At 46.0% G+C, this 18095-nt stretch overlaps 1 protein-coding gene across 3 annotated transcripts in view; it reads right to left on the bottom strand.

The window, feature by feature from the left end:
• Positions 1-18095, bottom strand: part of LOC146808495 (transient receptor potential cation channel subfamily M member 2-like) — a 1799999-nt gene that overhangs the window by 962557 nt on the left and 819347 nt on the right. For all 3 annotated transcript variants that reach the window (XM_085623580.1, XM_085623581.1, XM_085623582.1), the window contains one exon: positions 7397-7526. In XM_085623580.1, the coding sequence (XP_085479706.1) occupies positions 7397-7526 (130 nt within the window). The remainder of the gene's footprint in view (positions 1-7396; positions 7527-18095) is intronic.

Below are 18095 nucleotides of genomic sequence, written 5' to 3'. Positions count from 1 at the left end.
GACGCACCACCCCACCAATATTGGGGGCCATGGGGCTCGGTATGCAACCTTGCCTCGCTCATGGGACATGGACTTTGGATTTATCGCACGTCCGTATGCGGAGGCCCATCTGTGGGCTTTGAACTGAGTGAGCAGCGGAAACGAGTGCACCCATTCAGGGAACCCATCCAGGGAAATATTCTTTGGGACACACTACGGGAACCAGAATCCTTTGCCTATGGTGGGCGTGGTATCGTAGATAAACAGGTGTGTCCCATATTGCACACGGACGTCAAGCCTTTGAGAAAGAAGCTACAGGCTTTGAAACGCGTCAGGCGTAATTGACTCTGAAGCTGCAAGAAATCTGTATACGGAACGTGAGTTTGCCAATAAATGATTAAGGACAGTCTGTGTCCGAGTGCGTCCTTAAACTGAAGGGGCAGTGGAGTTGGATATATATATATATATATATATATATATTCACTAAAAAAAACACAGGTTACAGGAATATTATAGTTAGGCTGACATTTCACTCGTACAATGCCAGAGAAGTTCAGCCGTTATGAGCTAACTAGAACTCGCCCCAGGCAATGCACTGCTAATGACATCACATATTACATCACTCATGACATGGTCAGTAGCATCACTCATGACATAACTGATAACATCTCAAATGACATCACTGATGACATCATCCACATAATCTCTGCTGCACCTACTCACACCCCAACATAACCTTTCATACACCCACTCCAACTTTCAGACTACCAGTATTGAAACCATTGACACACCAATACCAGTACATACATACCCACTCACTGAATCATGGGTCTACATACACATCCACTCACTCACCCATACAGGCACTCAAACAGCCAGTCACTCACCAATACAGCTGCTGATATTTCCACTCATACACCCATACTGCCACTCATATACTGTCAGTCACCCATAGATCTAATCACACACCTACTCACTAACCCAAACACTCACTCACATAGCCACTTACTCACCCACACAGAAACACACACATACTCACTATTCTTATAGATACAATCAAATACTTACTCTCCTATACAGTCACTGACCAGCCCACACTTATCCATAAAGCCACTCTCAAAATCACTCACTCACATATATATCCACTTGTATACTCCAAAACTCCCATATATTGCCTTTCACATATGCAATTACTCACCCATATAACACTGAGACACCCATTCACTCACTGACACAGCCATACGCACACTCACTCACCCTTACAGTCCCACGCAGATGGACTCATGAACCTATACACCCAGGGATTCACCCACTCATACATCCATGCAGGTACTCACCCACCGACACAGACACTCAGGCACCCATACAGGTACAGATAACTAATCAATAACCCATATAGACACTCATGTACCTACTCACCAACCCATGCAGCCACTTACACACCAACTGACAGGCTGATACACAAATCACACATATTAGGCATTCACCCATACATTTGGGAAAACACGTTTAAACACATATACAATCAGTCACGCACCCACGAAATCATCTATACAGACACTCATACACCCACTCATTCTTCAATATACCTTGGCGTTTATAACATTCTTAAACTTTTTAGAAACACCTAGTCACTGGATGATGTCATCAGTGATGTCTTTTGAGATGTCATCAGTGATGTTATCAGTGATGCCACTGATCATGTCATGAGTGATGAAATATGTGACGTCATCAGCAGCGCATTCCGGAGGCACGAGTTAAAGTTAGCTCAGCTAACTATAACGGATAAACTTCTCTGGTTTTGTACAAGTGAAATGTCAGCCTAACTATAATGTCCCTGAAACCTGTGGTTTTTCCCAGTGAATATCTAAGGTTTTTTGAATTTTAATTCCTAACTAAAACGTCCCTGAAACCTGTGGTTTTTGCAGTGAATTTCTAAAGTTTTTTAAATGCTAATTTCTAACTATGCCTACATAGGTAGGACATGTGCAGATAGAGGAAGAAAGGCGCAGAAAGAAGCAGGAGAAGTGCAGAAAGTGGAAGAAAGGTGCAAACAGAAGCAAGAAAAATGCAGAAAGAGGCAAGAGAACTTCAGAAATAAGCAACAGAGGTGCAGAAGGAGGCAAGAGAACTTTAGAAAGAGGCAAGAGAGGTACAGAAAGAGGCAAGAGAGGTACAGAAAGACGGAACAGCAGTGAATAAAAGGCAAGACGGTGCAGAAAGAGGCAAGAGGGGTACAGAAAGAAGCAATAAATGTACAGAAAGAAGCAAGAGAGGTGCATAAAGAGGGAAGAAGGTGCAGAAAGAGGCAAGAGAAGTGCAGAAAGAAACATCAGCGGTGTAGAAGGAAGCAAGAGAGGTGTATAAGGAAGGGAGGCGAAGAATGCGGAAGAGATGTGCAAAAATAGTCAAGAGAAGTACAGAAAAAGGATGAAGGGGCAGAAAGAGGCAAGAAAAATGCAGAAAGAGGCAAGAGAGGCGTAGGAAGAAGCAAGAGTAATTTGCACACCATTAGTACCAATTTAACACCCACATTTAGCAATAAGTATCAGGTGACCATTCTAGCTTTGCAAAGGACCTTTCACCACGCTGTAACACTTGTTGCTGCATTTTTGGTAACATTTGAGCAATTTGAGCTAGAAATCGTTTTTTTGTTAAAATCTGCAATTATGCAGCAGATGGATTATGTGGCAAATGTGGAAAATTTATAACTATGCAAAAATCATGCAGCCGAACAGTCGCATAATTCCAGTGGCCCAACTATCCAGAAGTGCTCCTCAGTGGTTCCTTCTTTTTTTTGTCTCACTGAGTTTATATTTTAGCTTCTATGGAAATGAGGAAGACTAAACCTGAGGCTACTACTCCACAACACAAACTACCATACCACATAATTACTCTCTATAACACATAATCCCACTCTACATAATTCCTATAGCCTCAATACCACATACTTTCTATCCACATATTTTCACTGCACAACATACCACATATTTCCACTACACACAACGTACATCCACTCCAATCCAAAAAACATTACTGAAAAAATGTTTACATTTACAAGGCCAAAAGCTCTAACTCTCGTAAATGCGAGACCTATTACAATGCAAACATTTCTTTATCTAGTAGTCATATTTGCAGAGTGGTGGAGAAAGGGGGCTGGGCCTCCAACGAGTGCTCAGGAATTCTGCTGCGTAGGACTTACAGGATGTACCAGGGGGGCTTCTTGGTCCCCAAAGTCCCTCAGAAGTGAAGTGGACTTCATCTCCCAACCATTAGTGTGCTGGGAGGCTCCTGATCCTTCTGGACCTTTCATCAACCTTTGATACCTTTGATACCATCAAACATGAAAACCTGATTGCTCTGCTTCAGCACAGGATGGGTCTCTCAGGCCCAGTCCCAAATTGGTTTGCCTCTTTCCTACATAACCGCACACAAAGTATCAAAGTTAACTATTCATGTCATGATCGGAGTGCCTCAAGGATCCACGCTCAAGGCCCATTCTCTTCAACCTTTTTATGGAACCACTTTCTGTTATTCTGAACCCTGTTAACAACTCATTGCTCTTAACTGTACCCCTCATGTGGTAGACTCCGCTAAATCTTTAGGCCTCACCTTGGACAAACACTCAAACATGCAAGCGCATATCAGTGCAGCTATTAGGGGAGCCAACTTTCAACTAAAAAACCCTTCAGAAAATCAAGCCTTTCCTCCCCCCCCCTCTGAAGACATTAGGCCGGCGGTTCAATCCCTGGTGATCTCTAGACTGGAATATGGCCTGGTGACCCTTGCTGGACTTCCCAAAGCTAGCTTGTCCCCGCTCAGAGCCACCCTGAACGCATCAGCTAAAGTCATCACAGGCTCTAGAAAGCATGACCACATCTCCCACTACCTTCTGCAACTAAATTGGCTATATTTCGAAGCCAGGATCCGTTTTAAGATAGCCTGTTATACCATAAAGCCATACATTACAACACCCTGATCTACCTGGGCTCAGGCTGGAACCTAAGAAGTATGTCCAACTCTTGAAGCCACCCAGATTCAAAAAGGAAAGATTTTACAATCATGCTTTCACCGGTCTTGCTCTAAGAATCTGGAATGCCCTGCCTCCCGAAATCAGATCCAATCATTCCACTGCTTTGTTCAAGAAACTTGTCAAACAGCTATTCCTGAATGAACTATAACTGCATATTTAACAGCTTTGGCTTGTTCTCATGCTCATTCTTTGTCAAAATGTTGATGCTTATTGTACTACGTTGGTTCGATGTATTGTATGCTCGTCTGTTAAACTGTTATCATGCTTGAGGGCACTTTTGCTAGTGTTCTGGTCGAACCAAACCCCATCCCATTACCGGATCTGTTTCCCCCTTTGGTTTTAACCTCTCCCTCTGTCCCATTGTGTTTTGGTTACTCATGTTTTCGCCAAATATGTACAGCGCTCTGATACCCGTAAGGGCCTTGTTCGCGCTTTATAAAACTTTTCAAATAAATAAATGGGAGGTGCGTTTGCAGAGTGGTGAAGAAAGTGGGCGTGGGCTCCGAAGACCTCTTAGCAATCCACTGTGTGGCACTTTCTAGAAGTAGCAGGAGAGGTAGTTGGGCTCCAAGGACATCCTTTTGGGCCAAATACTACGCCTATTGCCTCCAGCAAGTCATACACAGCAGCATTGTTAAGTTCTCATAGCAGGCCTTGCCCTATTTGCCCACCACTCTGCTAACACGCTCCCTGGCGTGCTCTTCAATGGGGATTGAAGTCCCCTTTGCTGCTGGGGGTACTTAGGGGCCAACTAGCCTACCTGTTACCTCCATTAAGCTCCACACAGTAAGACTGCTGAGAGGTGGACACAGGCCATGCCCCCTTTCTCCCCACTCTGCAAATGAGCACCCTGGGACGTTCTTCTTTGGGGGATGAGGTCCCCTCGCCTCCATAGGGTCCCTGGGGGCCAACTAGCCCTCCTCTTACTTCTAGTAAGCCCACACAGCCGGATAGCTGAGAGTGAACAGAGGCCACGCCCCCTTTTTACACCACTCTGCAAACATACCTCCTGGTGCACTGCTGCTTGGGGGATGAAATCCACTAAAGTCCTGAAGTCTTCAGGACACAAGGGGACCTCATCGCCCCAACAGCAGTGTGCCAAGAGGCAGAGTGTTGCAAAAAGGGGCGTGGCCTCGGACCACCTCTCAGCAATCCCACTGTGTGGGGCTTACTAGAGGTACCTGGTGGGCTAGTTGGCCCCTAAGGACCCTCACCAGTGAAGGGGACTTCATCCCCCAACCCAGAGCAAGCCAGGAGGTGCGTTTGCAGAGTGTTGCAGGGAGGGGACAGGGCCTCCGGTGAGTTGGGGGTTTCTTTTTTAAAAACATTTTTGGAAGGGGACTGTGTGGCCCCCCTTCTCTCGACCCTTTTCAGCCCCGGGGACCCCATCCTCTGGGGCCTCAGCCATTTAAAAAAAAAAAAGGAACATTGAAAACGGAGGGGGCCATGTGGCCCCCCTGTTCTGTTATGGCAATTTTTAAAGTGCACGATTACCTGGAGGTGTCCTGGCGCTAGGCCGATTTTGCCCCAGGGACCCCATCCACCGGGGCATGTCCATTTCTATTTTTATTTTTTTTTACAAAAGGGAGGGGGGCCAAGTGGCCCTGCTCCCCGGCCATTTTCGCCTCTGGGGACCCCATCCCCGAGGCTTGACCTCTAGTTGGGGACCGTGGGGGAGCCCCAATGCCCCCGCGGTCTCTGCCAGTTCCACGCCTTGTGCAGGAGCCAGCATTACTTTTAGGCAAAGGGAGCTCCCTTTGCCCAAAATCAATTCTGCTTTGCTTCATGGAAGCGAGAGCAGTTTTCCTGCGCTCACTTTGATGAAACGAAGCAGAGGTTTGCTATGGCATGGCGGGAGTTTAAACTGTATTATATTTATATGTTAAAATATTTAATATGTACTATTTCTAACTATATGTATTAAAAAACTATATTTTTGTATATATTTTTTGATATTAGGGTAAAACGATATTTTCTTATATACATTTTTGTACTTACCATTATATGTCTAGGAAAACAATATTTTTGTTATCGATATTTTGTACACAATATTTTTGTATGACGATATTTTTGGTTTCGATATTGTGTCAGAGGACCGTCATTAAAAGAAGATGAGGAAGGGTCAAAAATTATACCAAGTGAGTTGCAGTGAAAGAGAGGGAGGGATTCCACTCTGATGAAAGAGAGAGGGGACAGTGATGACAACTGAATCACAGACAGAAAAGGAGAGAAAAGAAGAAACGCGTTACTTACCTGTAACAGCAGTTATCCAGTATTGGTGTCTTTCATAGATTCACATGCCTGAATCATTCCCCGTCGTCGAGACGGGAGCCTCCGCTGCTACCGGAGGCTCCCGTCTCGACGACGGGGAATGATTCAGGCATGTGAATCTATGAAAGACACCCCTAATACTGGATAAGAAACGCGTTACTTACCTGTAACAGCAGTTATCCAGTATTGGTGTCTTTCATAGATTCACGTGCCTGAATCATTCCCCGTCGTCGAGACGGGAGCCTCCGGTAGCAGCGGAGGCTCCCGTCTCGACGACGGGGAATGATTCAGGCATGTGAATCTATGAAAGACACCCCTAATACTGGATAATCAAAGATGACACCTAGACAACAGTTAGAGAACAAAGATGGGAATCAAAGAAGAAAGATAGATTACAGGCTGAGGAGAGAGAGATCAAAGATGAATCCAGAATTTGAGACACAGAAGGGGCTAAAGGGATCAAAGATGACGCCCTGACCAAGAAGCAGACGAGGAGAGAGGATTCATAGATGATTCCCAGATTATAGACAGGGAAGAAAAAGAGGGTTTAAGGATGGCAATGGTATCACAGGCAAGGAAGAAGAGTGAAGAATTACGGTTTGATTTACAGTTCCGTGGACAAGCTACTTCATTGCAAACGTGATCAATATCTGTCTGCCATATTACAAGGGCAGATGGATATAATGCATTTGAAATACTGGCCACAGTATCACCTTTGTGGTGGAGTAACCCGTCCACAGAACTCTAAATCAGGCCCTTAGTGTTGGCGCTTGGACTGCAGTTAGAGAAGGAGAGCAAAGGATCAAATATTAGAGACAGAGAAAATGAGATTGAGACCCCCTGATCACAAGCTAAAGAGGAAAAAGGAGGACAGAAAATATAAAACAAAACCATAAGAGAGACGCAACAAGTGGGTATTTCAGAAAGATAAATGGGGATATGTAAAATGTATCCATAAAAAGTGAATGAGTCCTGTGCAGGATGACATTTAGGATCCATGGCATTACAGTATACACAAGCATGTGCAAACAAGTGAGCATGGCATCCATTTTAAGATGAGAATTTCTATTTTTCAATTCATGCATAAGAGGAAAACATTAAAACGCCCACGACCTGATGCCCGCTCTTCAAACTGATCTGCCAAGGCCTTCATTTCCTCTTTGTTGTCAGTGTTATTTTCCTTATTTGAGCGAACTCTCCAGATCTTGCTGCATGTTAATGCCCCCACAATGCAGTCCGGGCACTGCAACAGAGCAAACAAACACAACAAAAGTTTACAGGTGTAGGACATTTTTTGTCATGATCGCTTCTTCACTTTGGAAGCACACTAATTCAAGAAAAAATGACAAAAGAACATAAAGTGTGAGAATAACAGAAGGTGCATTACTTAATCCAGCACACTGGTATGGGATGAAGGCAATCGACCATGATGTAGAGTCATGCTGGAGGCACACAACTTAATCAGCCACAGTGGAATCCTATGAAGGCTCCAAACCATTGTCCAAAGTCATGTTGGAAGCATATACTGGTTTGGGATGGGATTAAGGCTCTCAACCATGATGCAAAGTCATGCTTGGAGGCCCAAACGTTTATCTGACACATTGGTATGGGGTGAATGCTACCAACCATGAAGCAGGAGTCACTAGTCCTTCATGGATTTTATATGGCTCCACTGGCTTGCCGGACTGTCTACTTTTCCTACTATATAGGGAGCTGTTAACAAACTTAATGAACAAGTTACTTACCTCCGGTAACGATATATCTGTAAGAAACATTAGTTAGTTAGATACCTTACCTTAGAATATTCCCAGGCGTCTGGCTGGATCCGGAAAGATTTTTTGTCAGCAGTACCCCTGTGCGTTGGTAGGCGTAGTCTGCGGCTCCGCGTCCGCCCTCGGCATCGTGATCGCCGGGATGACATCGTCAGAGTACTTAGACGCCACCCTCGCGCGCTGACGTCAGTTCTGTACATAGCTTTCCACTCCAGGAACGCAGAGCCATGCAAGAAACCGACACTGGTGTCATGAAACTAGGGCCCTGAAAGGGATGACCTTAACCCCAGATATCGGTTCGCAGAACGGGGAGGATGGGTGGGGCGGTAAAGAATCTAACTAACTAATGTTTCTTACAGATATATCGTTACCGAAGGTAAGTAACTTGTGCATCTGAAAGAAACACATTAGTTAGATTCCTTACCTTAGAATAGATACCCCACCAATACCAACCCCGGTGGTGGGTCTGCGAACCAAGATCACACCAGGAAGTCCTGGAGAACAGAACGGCCAAAGAAGCCGTCTCTCCGGACTTGGCTGTCCAGGCAGTAATGCTTGGCAAACGTGTGCAGCGAAGCCCACGTAGCTGCCTGACAAATGTCCTGCAGAGGGACTCCCCGTCCCAAGGCAGTAGTAGCCGCTTTGGCCCGAGTGGAATGGGCCCTCAGCCCCACAGGAGGATCCTTCTTAGCCAAGGAATAACAGACCTTATTGCACAAAATGATCCACCAAGAGAAGTGTCGCTTGTGCACTGCCCGCCCCTTCTTAGCGCCCACGTAGCCAACGAAGAGTTGGTCATCCACCTGGAACAGTTTTGTGCGATCCAGATAAAAGGAGAGCGCACGTTTTGGGTCCAGACGGTGGAGCCTCTCTTCCTCTTTCGAGGGATGCGGAGGCGGAAAGAAGGTGGGTAAGGTAATGGACTGCCCGATGTGAAAGGCAGTAACCACCTAAGGAAGAAAAGAAGGGCGAGTGCTCAGAACAACCTTGTCCTGATGGACAGAGAGGAAAGGAGGTTTAGAAGAAAGAGCCTGGAGCTCACTCACTCTTTTGGCAGAGGTGATGGCAACCAGGAAAGCAGTCTTGAGAGTCAGAAGACTTAGAGGACAGTTATGAAGTGGCTCAAAGGGAGCGCACATCAGATAAGTTAACACCAGATTCAAGTCCCACTGAGGCATTACAAAGGGAACAGGAGGAAACATGTGAGTAATGCCTTTCAAGAATCAATTTACAACAGGGAAATTGAAAAGAGAAGGCTGATCAGGAAGTCTCAAGAAGGCTGAAACAGCTGAAAGATATCCCTTGGTGGTACCCAGAGCAGAGCCCTGCTGGGCCAGGGAAAGAAGAAAGAGGAGAACCTCAGAAAGAGGGGCATAAAGGGGATCCACAGCCTTTGCTGTGCACCATGCCATACCGTTTTAGTGGCGGGACGCCTGGCTGCCAGAATGACATCACAGACTTCAGGAGGCAAGTCAAATGGCATCAACTGCCGCCGCTCAAATGGAGGTGAAGGCTGGACAGGTTTGGGTGAAGGACCGCCCCCTGCTGCTGCGACAGAAGGTCCTCCTGAAGAGGCAGTCGAATCGGGGGATCGATTGACAGACTGAGTAGCTTGGGATACCAGTATCTTCGTGCCCAATCCGGAGCCACTTGGGCCCGGTCGCGCCTGATCTTCTTCAGCACTTTGGGCAGAAGAGGTATAGGCGTAAAGGCGTATAACAGACCGAAACTCCACTTGCGATGAAAAGCGTCTCCGAGCGAGTGCTGCCTTGCAAATTCTAACGCGCAGAACTGATGACATTGCGCGTTCTCTTCGGTGGCGAATAGATCTAACCAAGGCTCTCCTCACAGCCGAAAGAGACCTTGCGCCACGTCCGAGTTCAGACGCCACTCGTGATCAATCATGCACCGACAGCTGAGTTCGTCCGCACTGGTGTTCAGAGAGCCTGCCAGGTGTTGTACCACCAGGGTGATGCCCTGATGTTCCAGCCATGTCCAGAGGCAGAGAGCCTCCTCCTGACAAAGGGTCTACGACCCCACCCCGCCCTGTTTGTTGCAATACCACATGGCGGTGGTGTTGTCCGTGAACACCTGCACTACACTTCCCCGGCCTGAGGGAAGGAATGCCTTCAGTGCAAGCCGGAGACCATCAGACCAAGCAGCCGTAGGGCCATCCTTACCGAAACTCGGGATAAAGGCTGAAAGATCGGAATCAGAGCCTGAATATCCCAAACCCGCTGTTCGGGAGGATAGACCCGAAACTGCACCGAGTCCAGAACCGCTCCGATGAAGAGGAGCTTCAGGGAGGTACTCAGATGTGACTTCGGCACGTTGATGGAGAACCCCAGTGAATGCAGGAGGTCGGCCGTAGTCTGGAGGTGGGAGACGACTGTTCGGGGTGAGTCCATCTCCAACAACCAGTCGTCGAGATAGGAAGACTGGAACCCCTAATCTGCGCAGATGAGCTGCGACCACCGCCATCTCTTTCGTGAGCACCCAAGGGGCACTGGTGAGGCCGAAGGGGAGCACGGTAAACTGAAAGTGCTCGTGGCCTACCGTGAACCGCAGGTAATGCCGGTGGGCCGGCAGGACGGGGATGTGGAAATAAGCGTCCTGCAAGTCCAACGCTGCCATCCAGTCTCCAGGGTCTAGGGCAGCCAGAACCTGAGCTAATGTCGGCATCTTGAACTTCTCCTTCCGGAGGAAGGCGTTGACGCTCCTGAGGTCAAAGATAGGGCATAGGCCCCCCTTTGCTCTTCTTGGGAATCAGAAAGTAGTGGGAGTAATAACCCCGTCCTACTTCTGGGCCAGGAATGCGCTCGATGGCCCCCTTGGCCAAGAGGGCCGTAACTTCCTCCTGCAGAAGTTGCAAGTGATCCCCCGACATGCGGTGGTACTGCGGTGGCATGGCTAGAGGGGTCGCCTCGAAGGGGAGGGAGTGGCCCCTTCGGACAATTTGCAGCACCCACCTGTCCGAAGTGATGGTACACCAGTGGAGCAGGTGATGGCGAACTCTGCCTCCCACTGGCGTGGAATGGGCCTGAAAGCTCGGACTAGGAAGGCTTTGAGGCAGATGCTGCGGGAGCGGATGTAGACTGATCGGCTCTCTGTCCCCCTGCTCCACCACGGCGGAATCAACATCCGCGACCACATTGAGGCTGGTTCTGCGGCATGTGGCTGGATGAACGTACGGGGGTGCCCCTTCCTTGGCTACGAAAGGGGCGAAAAGCAGAAGTTTGCTGGCGCTGGGCCGACAGACCCAAGGACTTGGCCGTAGCCCTGGAGTCCTTAAAGCGCTCCAGCGCGCTATCTGCTTTGTCGCCAAAAAGGCGACGGCCATCAAAGGGCATGTCCATGAGAGTGCTCTGGACACTCAGCCAGGCGTGACAACGAATCGCCACCTTCGTCACAATCGCTCTGCCCAGCGAGTCTGTGGTGTCAATTCCACATCTAATGGAATACCGTGCTGCATCACGCCCCTCAGCAAGAGCCTGGGCGAGCCGTGTCCTATCCTGCTCTGGACCCTGGGGCAGCATGTCCACCAAAGTATCCCACAGAGAGTGGGTGTAACGGTCCAAAAGGCATGCAGTATTAATGGACCGCATCCCAAGACTGAGTGAGGAAAACAGTATCGTGCCAAACTGTTCCATCCTTTTGGATTCCCGGTCCGGAGGTGCGGACGGGAAGGCGGTTTGGGACGTGGAAGCCTGGATAACCAAGCTCTCAGGGGTGGGGTTTACGGACAGAAAGCAGGGGTCGCCCGGAGCTGGGCGGTGGCGCCGGACCACGTTCCGATCCACAGGAGAGACTGTGGAGGGCTTGGACCAAGTGCTCATCAGAAAGTCGGTGAGGGCATCATTAAACTGTAGCAGAGGCTCCGAAGAGCTTACTGGCGGTTGAAGCACCTCAGTGAGGAGGTTAGTCCTCATGGCCGCTGCAGGGAGCTCCAGGCGCAAGGCCGTGGCCGCCTTGCACAGCACCACATCATAAGTAGCACCCTCCTCCATAGCCATGGAAGGAGGAGAGATGAAACCAGTGTCAGGCGAAGTGTCTAGACCACTGGCCTCCCCCAGCTCATCTGTCCAGTCCTGACTTAACTGGCACTGCTGTGCCAGAGGGTCCTCAGACCCCTCCCAGTCCTCCCCTTCATCAGTGTCCTGGTAATCAGGCAGAAATGACGGAGCCGGGTCATATGCGAAAGGCTCACCCATCGACGCCGGAGACGGTATCTTTAGAATCTCCAGGATGTTGGAAGAAAAGGACACAAATTTGGCACGGATACCTTATGTGGTCAAAAAGTTACAGAGGCCTAAGCGCAAAGGGGTTAAAGCAATTTTAGTCCTTCGTTCATGTTGTTAACGTTAGTAAACACATAAGCAAGCTTCGCTAGCCCGCGTGTTCATGTGGAGCTCATTAGTTTTACATAAAACGTAATTAATAACATGTTAGTGAGTTAAAGGAGCGGATTGCATCCGAGCAAGTCTCTTTTCTACGAGTCCTTGCTCCATCAACTGTAACTCTGTACAAGAAGCTACACTCCTTTTGCCCTTTCTCACTTGTTTGCCATGTCACCACTAATCTACACTAGCCATGCAGATGACCTTTTCCCAAGTGTTGCTAAGTGACATTGAACTGGGTAAGCAGTCATAATATCGAAAAAAAAATATCGACTGGACAGAATATCGAGTTTTTAATATAGAATGGACAGAATATCGAATTGCCAAAATATAGTGGTGCAGAATATCGAAAATCAGGTAAGAAATATCTATTTACATAATATAGAAGTAAGTAATATCGACAGTCATAATATAGTTGTTAAAAATATCGAATTTTTTTATAGTGTTTTAAGTGTTAGTATATGTGTGAAAAGTATGTATTAATTTTGGAATGTATGTTTGAATATTTTTAAAGTAATGAATTTTATGTTATTTAATTTCTGTGTAATTTAATTTCGTAGCGGGTTGTGGGTTTATAGGGAATTAGGGTGGGAAGTAATTTAATTATAGTACAATAAATAATCATTTTTAGGAATTATTAATTATTTTTTATTTAATTTTGCGTTTGACTTCTGTAGCGGGTTGTGGGTTTATAGGGGAATAGGGTGGGAAGTAATTTAATTGTTATTAAGTAATTATTAATTGGTATTGATAATTAATTTATTGTAATTAATTATTAATTGGTAATTAATTTTTAATAATTGGTAATTCATTTGTATTAATTGGTAAATAATTTATATTAATTGATTGATAATTATATTAATTGTATTAATTTATTATTCGGAGCGGGTTGTGGGTTTATAGGGTAATAGGGTGGGAAGTAATTTAATTATAATTAAGTAATTATTGAAAATATTTTTGTGTATTGATAATTAATTTACTGTTCATTATTAATTGGTATTTTTTTTATTATTTATCAATTTTTGGTATTGAAAATTAATTGGTTGTTGATTAATTATTAATGAATGAATGAATGAAATTGGATTTGTATAGCGCTTAGCTACCCTGATGCCTACTAGCGCTTTGCGGAGCGGTGAGACATAAAAAGAGAGAGACTCCCGCTAGTGTGCTGCGATAAAGAGGTGTGTTTTGAGCAGTTTCCGGAAGACCAGCAGATTAGGTTCTCCTCGGAGAGTGGGGGGGGGAGGGCGTTCCAAATGTTGGAAGCATTCAGAGAGAACGAGCGTCCACCCCACCTAGATCTTCGGACTTTCAGGAGAGTGGCAAGAAAAGCAGAACTGGAATGAAGATTCCTAGAGGGTTGATAGGGAAGACCAAGGACTGAATAATATGAGGGCCGGTTTTCCAAATAGCTTTGTGGGCCAGGCACATAGCTTTGAAATGGATCCTGGCTCGGATGGGCAGCCAGTGGAGATTCCTCAAAGCAGATTTTGCTGTTTGTCTACGGGGAATCTAGAGCAATTGGCGAGCCGTAGAGTTTTGGATTACTTGAAGTCTATGGAAAGTAGACTGAGGGGCACCCAGATATAGTGCGTTCCCGTAATCCAAGCGGGACGGATCAGTACCTGTACCATAATCCTCCTCGCCTGAAAAGGGAGCAGAGGAAGAATGTTCCTGAGCATCCGCATCAGGCCAAAACAAGTAGCAGAGAGCTTGGTGGCCTGATGGTTGAAGCAGAGGGAGCTGTCGAGCCATATGCCAAGGCTTTTAATCTGTTGCTTTGGGAAGGGCATGGGGCCAAGTCAAGTCGGCCAAATGAGTGTCGAGGTGGGTGATGGAATTTTACCCAAGAACATTAGTTCGGTCTTGTCCCCGTTTAGCTTGAGGTGGGAACGGTCCATCCATTCGGCTACCACCTCTAGGCAGGCACCTAGAGCGCAGGATGATCCCTCAGGGTGGTTTAGTGCCACCACCAGTTGGGTGTCGTCTGCGTAGGTAATGATTTTTATGCCGAATGGAAGGACTATCTCAGCTAATGGGGCCATATAGGAATTAAAAAGCGTAGGGCTCAAGGACGATCCCTGTGGAACCCCACAGCTGAGTGGCTATCGACTGGATGTGGCGGTCCCCTCAAGGACTTGGAAGAACCGATCCTTTAAGAAGGACTGAAACCAGGTGAGTGCCATATTTCCCACTCCCATATTTTCCAGCCGCTCGAGCAGGATGTTATGATTAACAGTGTCAAAGGCGGCACTGAGATCTAAAAGAATGATAGCTGCCGAGCCGCCCTGGTCCAGAAGTCTTCTGGCTTCTTCAGTCACCGCTAGCAGGGCCGTCTCTGTGCCTAACTGAGGGCGGAACCCTGTTTGAGAGACATGAAGCAGGTTGTTAGATTCCAAATAATGGACTAATGTAGAATTTATATGTCTCTCAATTAGTTTGCTCAGCCAAGGGAGGAGAGAGACGGGGCGGTAGTTGGCCATATTCGAGAGGTCGAGGTTGGATGGGCTCTAACCTGAGCACATTTCCAAGCCAGGGGCACTGTGCCGGAGGTGATGGAGGAGTTTAATACGTCTAGGATGACTGGGCCAATTGTATTGGATACTAGTGTGAGGTGCTGTGGAGGGGCGGGGTCCGTTGGAGAACCAGAAGTTACCCTAGACAGAAGAATGTCCAGGGATTTTGCGTCTACTAGAGGGAATTCTCTTAGAAAGCTCTTTGTTTTAGGATGTAGATTTCCTGTGCTAGGAACGATAGACTCAGGCACATACGGGGAAAAAGGAAGACAGATCAACTGAATTTTATGATGGAAGTATTCGGCTAGGTCATTGCAGCGCTGTGGGGCTTCCTCCTCTTTGTGGGGTTCCTGCGGTATGGTGGACAGAGATTTGGCAATCCGAAAAATCTCTTTAGGAGAGTTGGCGGCTGCATTGATCCTTTCCTCATAGAAGTTTATTTGTGCAATTTTGATCTCTGCTTTATAGAACCTTATTGCTTCTCTATAATCAAGTTTCCTATCTTCTTCATAATTCTGTCTCCATCTCCTTTCCAATTGTCTGCAGGACTGTTTGAGTTTCCTTAACTTACGAGAAAACCATGGAGCAGATTTTTCCATGACTCTTTTGTGGGAGTTTTTTTTTGGCAGGAGCGTGTCCAATGAGTTAAGAATCCATGAGTTAAAATTATTGTTCGCCAACTCAGGGTTAGGGTCATTGTGTGGTCTAGTGGCATTAAGGACATCGGTCCATTGGCTAGCAGAGAGATTCGACCATTTCCTCTCAAGAGTCAGGGTGGTCTTCTGAGGGAGGTTAGGGACCCGAGTCTCCCAGACCAAGAGAACTAGCGAATGATTGGTCCAAGGGAGGGGGATGGGAGTGCCAACCGAGAGCTTCTGATCATTACTGAACACTGGGTCAAGGAGATGGCCTTTGTCATGTGTAGGGGCGAAGCCTTTCTGTTTGATTTGAAGAGCGGAATAGGCAGGTTGATAACTCAATGGCCAATTGGTTGGAGAGATCATCCAGATGGATGTTAATATCACCAAGAATTGTGAAGTTCGCTGAGGTCAGAGCTAGATCCGCCACAAGTATGGGGAGAGAATTGAGAAATTGGCCAATAGGTCCTTGGGGACGGTAAAGCAAAAGACCTGAGAAGGTGCAGGTAGGTGAGAATTCTAGAGAGAAATGCATGCTTTCACAATCTAGTGGGCCATCCGCAGAGGACCGGCAGCTAAGGTTGTCTTTAAATATTATGGCTAGTCCCCCACCTCTTCCGGTCTTACGGTCAACCCTTTGTATTAAATAGCCAGGAGGTAAGGTTTGGATGATGATTGGATCAGTTTCGTCGTGTAACCAGGTTTCCGTCAGGAATAAGACGTCTGGTTTAAGGTCATCTAACAAAAATGTAAGTTCCGTGGAGTGTCTAGGAAGGGAGCGACAATTGTATGTATAATCAAAATTAATTTGTATTAATTGGTAATTAATTTGTATTAATTGTTTAATTGATAATTATGTCAATTGTATTATTTATTATTTGTAGCGGGTTGTGGGTTTATAGGGGAATATGGTGGGAAGTAATTTAATTGTAAATAATTAATTATTGAATTATGTTTGTATATTGATAATTAATTTATTATTAATTAATTATTAATTGGTATTATTTGTATTTATTAATGTTGGTATTGAAAATTAATTGGCAGTTAATTATTTATTAGTAGGTAATTAATTAAAACAAAATTATTGGTATTTATAATTAATTAATTATTAAATATTTTGTGATTGGTAATTAATTTTAATACTTTTTTTATTGGTATTAATAATTAATTTATTTTTTAATAAAATATTAAATTATTATTTTCCCTACTATTGCACTCACTGGAGTGGGAAAGGTAATTTTTACCCCTATGCTATCCAACGCTTTCCCTACTATTGCACTCACTGGAGTGGGAATAGTAATTTTTACCCCTACGCTATCCAACGCTTTCCCTACTGTTGCACTCTTTGGAGTGGGAATAGTAATTTTTACCCCTACGCTATCCAACTCTTTCCCCACTGTTTCACTCACTGGAGTGGGAATAGTAAATTTTACCCTCCCGCTATCCAACTCTTTCCCCACTGTTGCACTCACTGGAGTGGGAATAGTAAATTTTACCCCTACGCTATCCAACGCTTTCCCTATTGTTGCACTCTTTGGAGTGGGAATAGTAATTTTTATCCCTACGCCATCTGACGCTTTCCCTACTGTTGCACTCTTTGGAGTGGGAATAGTAATTTTAACCCCTATGCTATCCAACTCTTTCCCCACTGTTGCACTCACTGGAGTGGGAATAGTAAATTTTACCCTCCCGCTATCCAACGCTTTCCCTACTATTGCACTCTTTGGAGTGGGAATAGTAATTTTTACCCCTACGCTATCCAACTCTTTCCCCACTGTTGCACTCACTGGAGTGGGAATAGTAAATTTTACCCTCCCGCTATCCAACTCTTTCCCCACTGTTGCACTCACTGGAGTGGGAATAGTAAATTTTACCCCTACGCTATCCAACGCTTTCCCTATTGTTGCACTCTTTGGAGTGGGAAAGGTAATTTTTACCCCTATGCTATCCAACGCTTTCCCTACTATTGCACTCACTGGAGTGGGAATAGTAATTTTTACCCCTACGCTATCCAACGCTTTCCCTACTGTTGCACTCTTTGGAGTGGGAATAGTAATTTTTACCCCTACGCTATCCAACTCTTTCCCCACTGTTGCACTCACTGGAGTGGGAATAGTAAATTTTACCCTCCCGCTATCCAACTCTTTCCCCACTGTTGCACTCACTGGAGTGGGAATAGTAAAATTTACCCCTACGCTATCCAACGCTTTCCCTATTGTTGCACTCTTTGGAGTGGGAATAGTAATTTTTACCCCTACGCCATCTGACGCTTTCCCTACTGTTGCACTCTTTGGAGTGGGAATAGTAATTTTTACCCCTATGCTATCCAACTCTTTCCCCACTGTTGCACTCACTGGAGTGGGAATAGTAAATTTGACCCTCCCGCTATCCAACGCTTTCCCTACTATTGCACTCTCTGGAGTGGGAATAGTAATTTTTACCCCTACGCTATCCAACGCGTTCCCTATTGTTGCACTCTTTGGAGTGGG

Source organism: Triturus cristatus, chromosome 8 (assembly GCF_964204655.1).
Source record: "Triturus cristatus chromosome 8, aTriCri1.1, whole genome shotgun sequence".
NCBI lineage: Eukaryota > Metazoa > Chordata > Amphibia > Caudata > Salamandridae > Triturus > Triturus cristatus.
The sequence above is the reverse complement of the archived record's forward strand: the minus strand, read 5'-3'. Positions and strand labels throughout refer to the sequence as shown.